A 13391-nucleotide genomic window follows, 5' to 3' on the forward strand; every position below is an offset into this window, starting at 1 on the left:
CAGCCACCCACACCCATCCTCACACATGGAGGGCAGTGGGCGAGGGGCGATCGTGAATTCCCATGAATACTTGATGCGTGTTCGGATGACCGCAAACTAAATTTCGCCCAATTTCCGTAGTGCTTTTTTCGTTTTATTTTATATTTTGTTTAGCATCGCGTTGCATTGTTTGTTGTTTTCCATTTTACAAAGTTTCCACCTCCGTTTACCAAAATAGTGAATTTAATTTGCATCAATATTTAAACGCTTTAGTCGGGCGAACACGCTGAAATTGGCATAAATTGATGGAAATGCCGTCCGCGTAGCGAGAGTTGGCAATAAATTTATTATTACCTTTCCAAGAGAGCGGGTTGTTTCAAGATTACCTTGCATTTTTCATTTTTAGCAAAAATTTCAGATGAACGAGATTACGTTACTGAACTTTAGCCTCAACATGATTATAATATTTAATACTATAAATAGATCTAAATAAAAAATACAAAAACAGACTAGAATAGAATAGATTAATGTTCACCATGTCGATAAGACAAGGCATTTAAAATATAATCATACTTTAACTTTAAAAAATTTCATAATATCCAGTCTTTATTATTGACGATTATTGATTCAGTGTGGACCTGAGAGATGTACGGGTCATAAACACTTGCTATTTGTCTATTTGTATTGTTAGTATCAAAATATGAGTATAATATATTTAAACCCGTTCAGACCTCCTACAAATTCAATGGTCTTTCTTGCTCATTGGCATTCATTCAGATTGGTATGCCACCAATCTCCGTATGACGAAAATGGTCAGATCTGTTTTTTTTTTTAAGTTATTTATTCCCATGTCCTTGTATTCTTTAATGTCAGTTTCCTATCGATGGTGATTGGCAGATTATAAATATTATGGATTATGGAATATAATGGACATATAATGGCAAAAAGTATTAGCAACTTCTGGTTCCAATATGGCTTATGAATAAACCATGTGTGTCTTTGACTATGTTCTTGATCACTTCAAGACTCATTGTATATTAATTTACACATACATAATGAACTTAAATATATATTCGGTAGCTCGTACACTGTCAGGGCCAGATTTAACAAAGACATATCTTTTGTTTTTACTTAAAAAACAATACAGATCCATTGATTTGCATCACAAGGACTTTGTTGCTATAGACGTTTGAATGAAGGCCATATTGCCCGTAATCCACAGGGAATATCGCAATAACACCATCTTCGGACGGAGTCCAGTTCCACAATCGAAGCACAGATCCCTCCTTAAATTCTAGCGTCAATAAAAACTTTACCAATTATGTATAGTGAAATTACCAAATATGGGCAGGTGTGATTAACATTTGTGTACGCCTTCACGAATGAATACATCAACTTGGGTATGAAAAGGGATCGGGGACTCTTTAAAAACTTGCACACGTCGACCTTTACGTTGTAAAAGAAGGGGTGCCATCCGCCGCTTTCACGTTTTAGCAATTTCGCATGAACCTCAATCTACAGAAACAATATATCTTCTTATGAACATAACTAATTTACACTTATATTACCTGTGATATGTTCTTTTTCAACCGTCCTTCAATGTTGATCATGTTATGGTATCGATCGATGGCCTTGATTTCACAAATATTTATTTCCCCCAGCTGCGGAACTGCCACGTAACATTCAAGAGAATTGAATTTATAGGACGCCTAAAAATATTTCAATATTACTTTTAAGAATTCTTTTAAGGCAATACTATTTACATAACTAAGGCCACAAAAACTTAGCCAGGATAGAAAAATATAAAGTGTGTGTGGTCTGGTCATCGTTAAGTTTGCAACTAAAATATTAATTCATTTTAATACTCAGAATGTGTTGTCCGGTCTAGACTAATGGTATGCTTACTTAAAAATATATTAGTAAAGAACCGAATGATGATCGATATAGTTAGCCAGCTATCTGCAAATATTTCGATGCTATAATGAGAAAAATTCCCGCATACCCCTTACACCTTCAGAATCATTAAAATTTAAACATAAGGGAGATACTGTCATATCTTAAATACTTTAATTCATACATAAAAACATAAGGACTTTCTTCCTATAGATGATTGTATGAAGGCCATATTGCCCATGTTCTAGATTGAATATCGCTGTAAATCCATTTTCAGCCGGAGTCCAGTTCCACAATCGAAGCAGAGATCCCGCCTAAAATTCAATCATCAATAATATACAATAATAATTTTACCAGATATGTATGAGTGATTAATATTTGTGAACGGCTTCACGAATGAATACATTAACTTGGGTATTAAATGTGATCGGGGATTCTTTAAAAACTTGCACTTTCATGTCGTTCATGCAATTTCGCATGAACCCTCAAAGGGTTGTTTTCAAACGTCCTTCAATGTTCATCAAGTTATGGTATCGATCGTTATGCAATATTGATCGCCATGATTTCACAAACTTTTATTATATTACTATATTACTTGACTGAAGCCATTAAAACTTAGCCAGAGCAGGCAGATATAAAGTGTATGGGGACTAATCATCGATATGTTTACAACTGGATTATTTATTCATTTTAGTTACATGAATTACATATTCATCCGATCTACACTAATGATATGCTTATTGAAAAAAATATTAGTAGCGAACCGGAAAATTACCGGAAACAACACAATGCTATAATGAGAACAATTGAAGCCGCATAACCCACCTTACCTTCAGAATCACTAATCATTTTTTAAAAATTTAAGGGAGATAACGCCATATCTTGGTTAGATTTATTCATACGTATATGATTTTTACTTATAGAATAGTACAGATCCATTTAGTTCCAATATGGGAGCTTTGTTACCATACCAATCAGAGTGAAGGGCATATTGCCCATGATCAACGGGGAATACTCCTAAAACTCCTTTTTCATTCGGAGTGAACTCCCACAGTCGAAGCACAGATCCTGCCTAAATTGAATAATATGTATTATTCTCTTTCAAATAAAGCTTTATTCCAAAAATAAGCTTACCAAATATGGACAGGTGTGATTTAGGTTTGTGAACGGCTTCATGAAAGAATATATTATGTTTGGAATAAAAAATGATCTCTTGTTCTGAAAAAACTTGCAAACGTCCATTTTCATATCGTAAAAAAAGGGGTGCCACCCTCCGCTTTCACGTTTCAGCATTTTAAAATGTATCTCAATCTAGAGTTTTTTTTTTAATTATTAACCACAATAGAAGTTTAATATTTCAATACTACCTGGGTTAGGGTCTTCTTCAAATCCATTTCCACGCTCAGCTTGTTATGATATCGATCGATAGCCTTGATTTCACATACATTTATTTTTCCCACCTCGGGAGATGCCACAGAACAGTGCAAAGAATTGAACTTGTAGGAAGCCTAGAAAGGATTAAGTTCATTGATAACCTTTCTCAGACATATTCCAATTACCTGAGTAAAACCAAAATGAGTTAAACAAATTAGACAGATAATTAACTTGTGTGGAGCCGTCATAGTACTGAATAAAACTGATGGATTTCTTTTATATAAATACTATGGTTTACTAATGATACAAAAATATGTCAGACTCTGAAATTCTCTAAATCAAAAATCAAATTGTTTACGGCTTCATGAAGAAGTAATTATGTTTATTATGTATTCTGTATGTTTTGTAAGTGTTATTGAATCATTGAACTAATGATACGGAAATATATCAGATTCACAAATTACACAACAAATCTACCGATTTGTTTACCAACAGCAGTACTGATCCGGAAGATGGTGAAGCCAGACACATTTTATATCTGTCTGTTTTGGATTAATAGTTTTGGATTTACCAACGTTAGTCCATTACATTGTAATCTTTTTTATTAAATAGTACATTTTATAATTTTCAAGGCATCTTACAAATTCAACTCTCTTAAATGTTTCTTTTATTCGCCCGAATGGGGAAAAATAAACCTGTGCCAGATTAAAGCCATCGATCGCAATCACAATATGATGAACATTGAAGGCATTCTAAACCGGAACATAACAGAGGTAATCAAAGAACAAAAAATGCATTTAAACATCAGATATAAATATTATCTTTAGATTGAAATAAATTTTAAAATTCTGAAACGTGAAAGCGGCGGTTGGCATCCCTTCATGTATGACATTACAATGGATGTTTGCAAGTTTTTCAAGAACCGCAGATCCTTTTTTATAGCCAACCTAATATATTCGTTTTTGAAGCCATTCACTAATGTCAACCACACTTGTCCATATCCGGTGAGTTTGTAGGATAAAAGAAATTTTTTTTCTTAAATATTATCTTTTTTGGTTCTCTAGGCCGGATCAGTGCTACAATTATGGAACTGGACTCCGAATGAAAATGGGGTACTAAAGGTTTTTCCCGTGGATCATGGTCAGTATGCCCTGCACACCACTTGGAGCATCAAAAAAGTTCCCGTTCTTAAAATCGATGGATCAGTTTTGTTTTATAAATAATTTCAAATATAATTGTTAATAAATGTGTTTATAAATGGTTCTTAATGCCAGAACATATTAAAAATAGCTTATGAAATGTTCACTTTTTCTCTGTTTTGATCTGCTCTGAACTCCCTGAACTGCCCTCGCCACTAGTAATGCAAATCGGCGTATTGTGCTCTGACAATAGCAGATGCCGTGACATTGTTGCCCTATTGTGCGGTTTTCCAGCACGAATACACATAGTATGACATTGGTAGGCGGTGGGCAGTGGGCGGTGGTGGGCGCTTTTCAGATCATTGGAGGTGGTGGTGGGTGGAGGATCCACCTCCGTAGAGAGGTGTGTGCGTGTGGCATGGTATCATTGTTATTTCGCAGTCGATTGTCTGTAGTGTGTGTGTGACCACTCAACACGCCAGTCAATTTATACTAATTGTAAGTGTCACATACATTTGTCAAATTTTAAGTTATGGTCTCTACTATGCCCTCGGTCGCTGCGCAGCGACCATTGCTCTGCTACTGCGATCCTGTGGTTGTCCTGTGGCTGGCTTCTGGTTTTTGTTTCTGGCTTTGGACGGCGCCAGTGCTGCTGTCGATGTTACAGCTACTTCTCTTGTTCCTGCCATGAAAAATTGTTTATTGTAATCTGTTGTCCAAGAATGCTTGACACCACGATACTGAACAAGGAGTGGGGCTTATCCTTATAGCACTAGGAGTGCCAAAGTTAAAGTGGCGGAAAAAGAAATTTTCTTAAATACTCCGCAGCTGTTCCAGCCACCAACTTTGACCATTCCATACTAGAAACTGTGCTACGAACTGTGCCAAAAAAAAAATAAAAAAAGAAAAAGCAAAGCAAATTACACTGCGAAACAAGTTGTATAAGCAGCTTAGCTGCAACTTGTGATTAGCACACAAAAGTCTCACCCCTTTTCCAGCCGCAGCCACCACCACATCCACATCCACAGCCAGTGGCTTTCCAAGCGCGTCCTTCATTAGGGAAAAAAACCGACACCTCCCCCCAATATGTACGCTTTTGGCAAATCTAGGAAAAAATCACTCACTGTGCCGTCAGGGAAAAAGCTAAGAAAATGGAATGAATGTGCGGGAAACCGAACTACCCATGCACTGAAAATGGAGGTGGGGCGTGGGATTTTCCACAAAAAGACAAAACCAGAGAGACAGCAGGCAATACAAATCGCTGAAATTCCGTATCGAACAAGAATTTCCCATACTCGTATAGAGGATGAGCTTTCTGTTTTCTGTGTGGGTGGTGGATGGTGGATTCCCCTACCAAGACATACCATATCCAAGACAAAGAGCAAATAAAATCACAAAATATATATTAACAAATCAATAAAATATTTGGAGTTCTTGCCATTGACAGCAGAACAACATTTGTCTTACGCCCGGCAGCTGACTGTTTGCCGAAGGATTTGTATTTCCATATTAAATATTTCACGCAGACATTCCGAATTCGGCATTCAATCCTTTTAATTGAGTTCGTTTTCCGTCCGACTGAACCGTCAAATAGTTTTGCAAAAGTTTACAAATCAAATATGCGTCAGCCATCCGCAGCCGTAAAATCGATTTTAAGATTAATTTCAATTTTGAGGCTCGTGGTCGGAAACATAAATCGCATGGATAAAAGAGATCAATTTTAATTTGCAATGACTTATTGCCAAGGTGATGCCTTATTATTTTAATCTACCTAACGAACCTAATTTGTGGTTAGCTCGGGAATGTTTATTAAAAAAATCAAGCTATACAAGACTTTAACTTTAAAGTTAATTTCCATAATGTTACGTCCCACCTGTAAATCCCTAATCCGATCATCAGTTTTTGCTTTTAACTACAAGCTGTATCTGAAATATTCCATAAAAGGGGAATTTAAATATTGTCAGCTTGGTTCGGATTATGGGAAAATCTTCATTACATTAATCCACTTTCTCTCGCAAGCAACTTCAATCTCTATCCAGCTTCAACAACTTTTCCCCGTAGCAGAGTATAAGCTTTATATATTTCTTCTATTTATTTTTCATTTTTTCGGTGGGTGAATGGCTGAGTGGATGAATGGGTGGGGGAAGTGGGTGGCTAGTTGGCCCCCACCGCTGCCCGGGCAAATTTAAATGTTTTTAGTTAAAGCGGATTAAAAGTTCGCTGCATGCCGCACATACATAACCCATGCCCAGTCTCTCCCACCACCCCATTCCGCAATCCATCCCACACTCATACCCCTTCTCCGTTCTCTGTTCGGCGCAGCATTCAGAGCTCCGCGTAACCATGTGGCCTACTTTGGCCCGAGCTCTGGCAGCTAACCCCATGCATAATTAACGTGGCGTGGCCCTGGTTGGCCCGCCACATCTCTTACTACCGCCACTGGTGTTCCTGCCTCCGGGTGGCAAGCCGCCCAAGCCTCCGGTCCTCCACCTCCAGCAGCTTCAGCTACTCTCCAGCTAGCAACTCCTCCTCATGCCCCAGGGCCCGAAAAGCTGGCGAGGATCTACGCACATCGAATTGAAATTTTTGGGTCCAGAGCCGAGCTGAGAAATTGATGGGCAATGCCGAGGCGTCTATTTTATTGGCATGGCATAAATTATGACAACAGAGAAACTTGTAATCCGTTGGCACAATTTTTGATTGTCTCCTCGGCCGGCGAAGGAGCAGAACAAGTTTCCAAGAACATCCATAAATTTGTGGCCTTTCAATTGAAAATTAAATAGTGCCCGGGATTATGCATCCAACGAAAGAGGACACTGACAGGACAGTGGAAGAAGAGTCAGAGGAGTCAGAGGGTGGATTGGAATGGAATGAAAAAACGACAGCGAAAGGACAGCTGCCTGATTTAAAGGATATGCGCGTATAACTTGCATTTACAATTGATTTTAAAATCCCAACAAAAGCCACTGTCAACAGTCGCCGCCACAGATGAACTGCAAAAAATAAGTTTTAACTCTGACTCTTAACTCTAAAAATATAAATATTTCTATAAAGTATATATATATGGACTGATTAAATTTATTTTCTTCCTTTTTAGAAATGTATGTAAATATTTGTAATAAATATTTGTTATAGTGGCTTTGTTTTGAAAGAGAACTCGAGCGAAAGGACTTTCAATTCATTAAGTAAATCAATAAAAGAGTTAAAGGTGGGGCTTTTTTTCATTGAACAGATAAACAAGCCATATATTATTTAAAAGATATGTAAACTCTGACTTTTTAACTTTATTTAAGAAGTAGCAACTATTGTAATTGGTCACGTTGATATCCTTTTATCTAAAATCATTTCTGATGTCCTGTTTTATTTTATAAATGCTTTATAAATTATAGGTTAAAGCCAAATTCCGCGCCAAATCCATTAAATTTGATGTTTTCGATTTTAATGGCGGAACGCGGGTCCTTGATGTAATTTTCCAGTGTCGGTTCGCTGGCGGGCAGCGTTGTCGCATTGTCATTTGGCAGCGTATCTCCATCAGGTCCCTTCGGCTCTGACCCCCAGGACCACTGCTCCCGCCCAGCGCCACGCCCGTCGCTATGCACTGGCACCCACACATGTGCGCTTGGATGCAAGTATGTGAGGGAAAGCGTCAGGCGATAAGCAACCGACCAAACGAACACACTCAAACCGATTCGAACACTAAGTGTGAACGGCAGCAGCGGGTGGGTAAGTGCTATGTGGGGTGCGTTTGACGGGTGGGTGGCAGTGTGATGTGGTGGTGGTGCAGTGGCTCAGGTTGGCAGCTAACGGTAACAGTTTTCAATAAATACTTTTGCCTACGTGTCCGTCCGCTCTTCCGCCCGCCGCGGCGGTGTCCCCTTCCCACCCTGACTATCCATGTGTGCGAGAAATGCACAAAAGTTTTTCCTGCTCACTTTGCCTTTTGTTGTCCTGGCCCGCTTATACCCTGCCAGCGATCCAGGGAAACATGGCCAACTATTTATTGCCAAATTGGTATAAATACTTTTGCAATTTAATTTCTCCCCCAGCTCCTTCTCAGCCGATAAATCAATGCAATTTATCCCATAAATATTCAACGCAACAATCAGAATTTTATCCTTGTGATCGTCCCTAATTACCTCAAAAGTGAAACTTTCTCTGCATCGTATAGACTTGGGAGCTTGGGATATCCAGATACAAAATGTAAATTTGATTGCGGCATGTCAACCATTCATTTTTGATTAAGAACACATTGACAATGATTTCTCACCGGCCATTTTCCTGTCAATCCTGAAAGCATTTAAATATGACAATAGCGTGAACACAGAGGCTTAAATTTAATATCAGATTAAATTATATTTACATTTTATGAACATTTTTATTATGCCTTTATTATGGCAAGAAGACTCTTTAATTTAAGTGAATAACATTAATAGATTTATGTGAACCCCCATATTTCGGTTTGATTTGTATTTCAGAGCTACGGGTGCCCCAATCTCGGTGGCCCAACTAATTGCCAAAGTAACGACTTATCCTTGATATCCTTGGAGGGCATTAAAGCTTCGATTTTGCATTTGAATAAAAATCGTTTTCCGTTCTCTGATGTTTTTTAGTTTTCCGGTTTTTCTTCCTCATTTTTTTTTTTTGACTGCTCATTTCCCTGACGCTCAACTGGCATTGTAAGGAGGCGTGGCCGGGGGAGGCGGGGACAGTAGGCGGCAGGCGAAGGGCGTGGCGTGTGCTGAAAACTTTTCGCTTTGTAATTGTGTAATTATGGGAAATTAAAACTGTTGGCAAAACTTTTCTGCACACGTGGGGCGGCCTGCGAGTGCGATTTCCTGCCCCCAGCACCAGCCCCATTTCCCATTCCTAGCACAGTAGGATATGGTATGGAAAACCAGGTGGTAGTGGTAGTGGTGGAAATACTGTGCATAGATAGATAGTTTCGCAGCGTGGCAAACGATAAATGTTTTGCATTGCAGGTTGCAACTTCAGCAGATTCGGTTGCCGATTCGGTTTCGGTTACTGTTTCTGGTTTCTGGTATCTGGTTTCTTTTTCTGGGCGGCTTCTGGGCGGCTTCTCGGGGATATCCAGCGTGAAACCCTTTTGCCATTCCATTTGGCTTGGAATTTATGCAACTGTTTTCAATGAGTGAGCGATTTATGTTAAGTACACATGTTCTCATTGGATTCTCGAAGGGGGGTAGAGAGGCAAGGGGCATGTGTGGTATGGTGTGGCACCAAGGATTGACTGGAAGGGGAATGGAGAGCATGAGAATGGCACGCACACCGACGACGAGCCGCACATAAAAGACATCTGCAGAAAATGAGTGTCGCAAACACGCAAACAGACACAAGGACGAGAAGGACATGTGTGTTGTCTCTGTGTAGGTGTAGGTTGTGCATTAGTGTATGTGTGCCCCATAACAATAAAAATTTATTTTCAACTTTTTATCTTTCCCCGCCAACCCGTCTTCTTCACATTCTCATTTCCCGCCTCCTTCCTTTTGGCTCTTCTTGCCATCAGTTTCCCTTCCTTTCCAGCTGCTTCTGGGTCTGTTTCTGTTTCTGGTTCTGGTTCTGTTTCTGGCCATCGTTATGTGCATACGTATACATATTATTATAACGCATACGCCTAGGTGTACCAGCTAGCGAACCCACCTCAACTCAACTCAACTCAACTGAACTGAACTGAACTGAGCAAAGCGGATTCGTCGTTGGTGCGCAATTTGTGTGGACCGGCCAGGTCCTTCGTCCCTGCACCTCTCCAAACCCCCTCTCCAAACACAAACTTTGGTTAACTGTTTTCAGCCTGCGAGCATATGAACACGTACAAGATCCTGGGTGTGTTTGTACCGGGGCACAGCGAAAAAATATATAGGGGTATCAAATTGAATTCGAAAGAAATCGCACTGTAAAACGGCAAGTTTTTATTGTTGCCTATTTGTCAAGGATATAAAAACAGAGCTTACTGTAAACAAGCAACAATGTTAAGGATCTCTCTTCTGAACGCATTACACATCCACGTTAAGAAGTAGCATCTAAAAAAAAATAGTACACTATAGTATAGTAAAGAAGAATATATTGCAAAATGACAAAATAAAAATAAAATATGGCTTTGGAATCTATTCAGAGTGATTTATAGACTTGGGGGCTAAGAAAATACTCAAATACAAAACAGAGTTGTCTCCAATAAACCAACAAAGTGCGAATAAAATGTTATTTCATAGTGGTTGACCGCTCAATTAACTTGCAAACTTTAAGACTACTTTATTGTCTATTTCAAGACTCTGTACCCCATTATTTTAAAATAAATTAGGCTAATTTTGCATTTTGTTTATTTTTGCGATTGAAATTGTATGCAAACTCGGTGAAGTATTTAAATCACCTAGCCTTAAATCGGAATTGTGCATTTAAATTCATATAAATCCGACACCAAGTTGGTTTTGGGAAAAACTAAATTCATATATTTATTGCCTGTTGCATTTTATTATCACACAAAATAGTGGCAATAGTAAACCTCTTAATCCAGTATCAATATTTTAATTTGCAAGCAAGGCGTCAAGCGGAAATTTATGAAAAGATTATTTCTGTTAAGAGACACTTGGATATACTCGGAATTTGCGTTGACCTACTTGACCCAAAATGATTTCAATGCTTTTTGACTTTAAGGACCCGAAGTGCGGATGGAAAATGCTTGGAATTTTTTCTGTGTGCTTGAATATCCTTCGCCCAGTGGCCTGAAGGCAGACAGGGAACAGGAGCAGCAGCAGCAGCAGGAACTGAAACATCAGCAGCAGCAGCAGGAGCCGGAGCAGGACTATCAAATTGTATTTGTAGCCAATACAAATGAGCATACGGCAGGCATTTACCAAAAGACAGCCACTCCCTTCCACACCCACACCCATTATCCTTGGTATGTTCCTACACACACATACTCGTATAAAAATTCATGTGATGCACTGGGGGAAAGCTCCTGCCTTATGTGTTGAATGAAATGAAGCGATTCGGGCGCCAGTTAACCCATTAACGTCGACACCCGCTCTCCACCTTTTCGGCTTAGTTAGACTTAGCTAGACGCCCCTTTGAGGGGCCCATCCCCCCCATAAATGCCCTCTCTAATGGAATAACTGTGATAATGCTCCTGTTACGCACACACACCGCCCCAACACCCACGCAACTGCCACCCAGAACACGCACACACAGAAATGCCCGCAGGTAATATTTGGCTTTTTACACACTCATCAGGAAATGAACTATGAGGCGCAAAATGAACTGAAGCTGAACTGAAGTCAGTAAAGTCGGCAACTACTGACTCTGCTCGGCCGGCTCGAAATTTGGCTCGGATATAGTGCTTTTTGATTTCAACGTTTATTGAAACGGAACCACGAAATGGTGGTCCATAGAGACTCTGGTAACTGTCGGATGACGTCGTTAAAACACCATCAAATCCGAGATGATGGCCCGAGATGACAACATTTTCTGCTTGGTCAACAAATATGTACGAAGGCACATACGAAATACGTATATATCGTAAAAAACAGGTCTTATTTTTAATTTATAATCCAAAAAATTTGGTCTCCCGTTGACCTGAATAAATGATGAAAAATGCTTTAATTTGACCTTTTATGATTCAATGACCGCAAACTGGCATTTAATAAAAAATGTGATCTGCTTAAAAAGACAATGCAATTATTCGCGAAACTATTCAATTTATATCCATATGAATTTCAGCTTCATTATGGTATGTATGTTGATTCGGGGCGCTCCAATTCCAATTCCATTTTCAGCTTATGCTTTTAGCAACCAGATAGTGGCTGAGGGCTTTGGGTTAATTAAATGGTTTCACATTTTTCCAGCCCCGGGGCAGAACCCCTTTTATTTTTCAATGCTTTGCCGTTTCAACTCATTTACAACGATGTGCACGTGCCAGAATTCTTTATAAAGTGGGTTATGATTTCCAGAGGAGATGGAGCTGAAAAGAATGGAAAATGGGCAAATAAAGCTTTTGCCCGAAGGCATGCCAACCTGTGTGTGTGTGTGTGTCGGAAAACTACCTGAATTAATCGAAACCTGGCTAAGAGAAATGGAGAAAGAGAAGCTGGGATGCTGGGGGGCTGCTGGAACTGTCTTGCCTTGATTGCGTCTCGTGCACTTGCATATTCAACGGAAAATTTTTGTATTTCAGGATGCTAGAATCCTCAAATCGGAATGCGTGTCCCTCGTTTGCAGACTGCATCTATTGAATAATTAACCGATTTCTGATTGTTTTCGAATGGGCAATCAACTAGCATGGATGGCATCTAATCCTATTGGTGTCAGCATTACGGGGGCTAAGACCACTGGAATCTCAGTAGCGAAAAATTCAATTGCCGGAGCAGCAGCTGTCAAAGCTTTAAGCGGCAACCTTCGTTATTTTCAGCATTCCACTCAATCTCTTGTTGAGTTCTCCACGCAGCTCTTAACCCTCTTTTCTCCCAGCTATTGCCACTGCCCCTTTGACTCCCACTTCCACTTCCAATTCTTCTCCAGCTGCCACTGCTTAGGTCTCAGAAATACATATTTTTTTTTCGTCCTTTCCTCCATTCGTCATCGCAATCGTCATCGTCTTTCGCTGTCGCTGTCGCAGTTGCAGCAGTTCCCTGATTGCTAAAAATTGCTGCAATGTTGCATGTCAGCTTACAAGCGCACTTTTTATTGTAATGCCGTATTATTACTACCACGATGCCCCAGTTCTTCAGCTAGCACAGCTCGCTAATTGGCAGCTCCAGGAAGCTGGCAAAGAAACCCTTCAAATAAGCATTAAATCTGGTATCTGACGAAATGGGGTTAAGTTTAAAGACCCCTTTGACGCAGCACAGTTTTGGACCATAAATTTCTTGATGGCTTTTTAGCCATTTGCCGTTGCCGTTGCCATTGCCGCTGGCTGGCCTATTATTATTATTATTATCGGCCCAGCCACCTGGCCATAGTCATAGCTGTGGCTTTATGTTCTTGGCCACTTTTCTG

At 39.6% G+C, this 13391-nt stretch overlaps 3 protein-coding genes across 3 annotated transcripts; 1 reads left to right on the plus strand and 2 right to left on the minus strand.

The window, feature by feature from the left end:
• Positions 1-1106: 1106 nt before the first annotated feature.
• Positions 1107-2721, minus strand: LOC26514681. The gene is made up of 4 exons (XM_032449749.1): positions 2698-2721; positions 1548-1688; positions 1318-1494; positions 1107-1265 (listed from the first exon to the last, which is right to left on the minus strand). The coding sequence occupies exons 1-4, from the start codon at positions 2719-2721 to the stop codon at positions 1107-1109; spliced, it is 501 nt and encodes a 166-aa protein (XP_032305640.1).
• Positions 2722-2785: 64 nt separating this feature from the next.
• On the minus strand, positions 2786-3494 carry LOC26513985. The gene is made up of 4 exons (XM_014911750.1): positions 3432-3494; positions 3240-3380; positions 3007-3183; positions 2786-2944 (listed from the first exon to the last, which is right to left on the minus strand). Exons 1-4 carry the CDS (start codon positions 3492-3494, stop codon positions 2786-2788), a joined length of 540 nt encoding a protein of 179 aa, XP_014767236.1.
• A 264-nt stretch (positions 3495-3758) lies between these two features.
• On the plus strand, positions 3759-4469 carry LOC6501151. The gene is made up of 4 exons (XM_014911424.1): positions 3759-3821; positions 3879-4019; positions 4074-4250; positions 4311-4469. Exons 1-4 carry the CDS (start codon positions 3759-3761, stop codon positions 4467-4469), a joined length of 540 nt encoding a protein of 179 aa, XP_014766910.1.
• Positions 4470-13391: the final 8922 nt, after the last annotated feature.

Source organism: Drosophila ananassae, chromosome 2L, assembly GCF_017639315.1.
Source record: "Drosophila ananassae strain 14024-0371.13 chromosome 2L, ASM1763931v2, whole genome shotgun sequence".
Lineage (NCBI taxonomy): Eukaryota > Metazoa > Arthropoda > Insecta > Diptera > Drosophilidae > Drosophila > Drosophila ananassae.

Excerpts from the sequence above, each read along its gene's own strand:
- LOC26514681 (XM_032449749.1), bottom strand. The coding sequence starts at position 2,721 with ATGATTAGTGATTCTGAAGGTAAG. Across the intron at positions 1,689-2,697 it reads TTAGTGATTCTGAAGGTAAG|GCGTCCTATAAATTCAATTC; the intron begins GTGGGTTATGCG and ends AAATATTTTTAG. Across the intron at positions 1,266-1,317 it reads ATCACACCTGCCCATATTTG|GAGGGATCTGTGCTTCGATT; the intron begins GTAATTTCACTA and ends CTAGAATTTAAG.
- LOC26513985 (XM_014911750.1), bottom strand. The coding sequence starts at position 3,494 with ATGACGGCTCCACACAAGTTAATTATCTGTCTAATTTGTTTAACTCAT. Across the intron at positions 3,381-3,431 it reads CTCATTTTGGTTTTACTCAG|GCTTCCTACAAGTTCAATTC; the intron begins GTAATTGGAATA and ends AATCCTTTCTAG. Across the intron at positions 3,184-3,239 it reads TGAAGAAGACCCTAACCCAG|ATTGAGATACATTTTAAAAT; the intron begins GTAGTATTGAAA and ends AAAAAACTCTAG.
- LOC6501151 (XM_014911424.1), top strand. The coding sequence starts at position 3,759 with ATGGTGAAGCCAGACACATTTTATATCTGTCTGTTTTGGATTAATAGT. Across the intron at positions 3,822-3,878 it reads ATAGTTTTGGATTTACCAAC|GCATCTTACAAATTCAACTC; the intron begins GTTAGTCCATTA and ends ATAATTTTCAAG. Across the intron at positions 4,251-4,310 it reads ACCACACTTGTCCATATCCG|GCCGGATCAGTGCTACAATT; the intron begins GTGAGTTTGTAG and ends TTGGTTCTCTAG.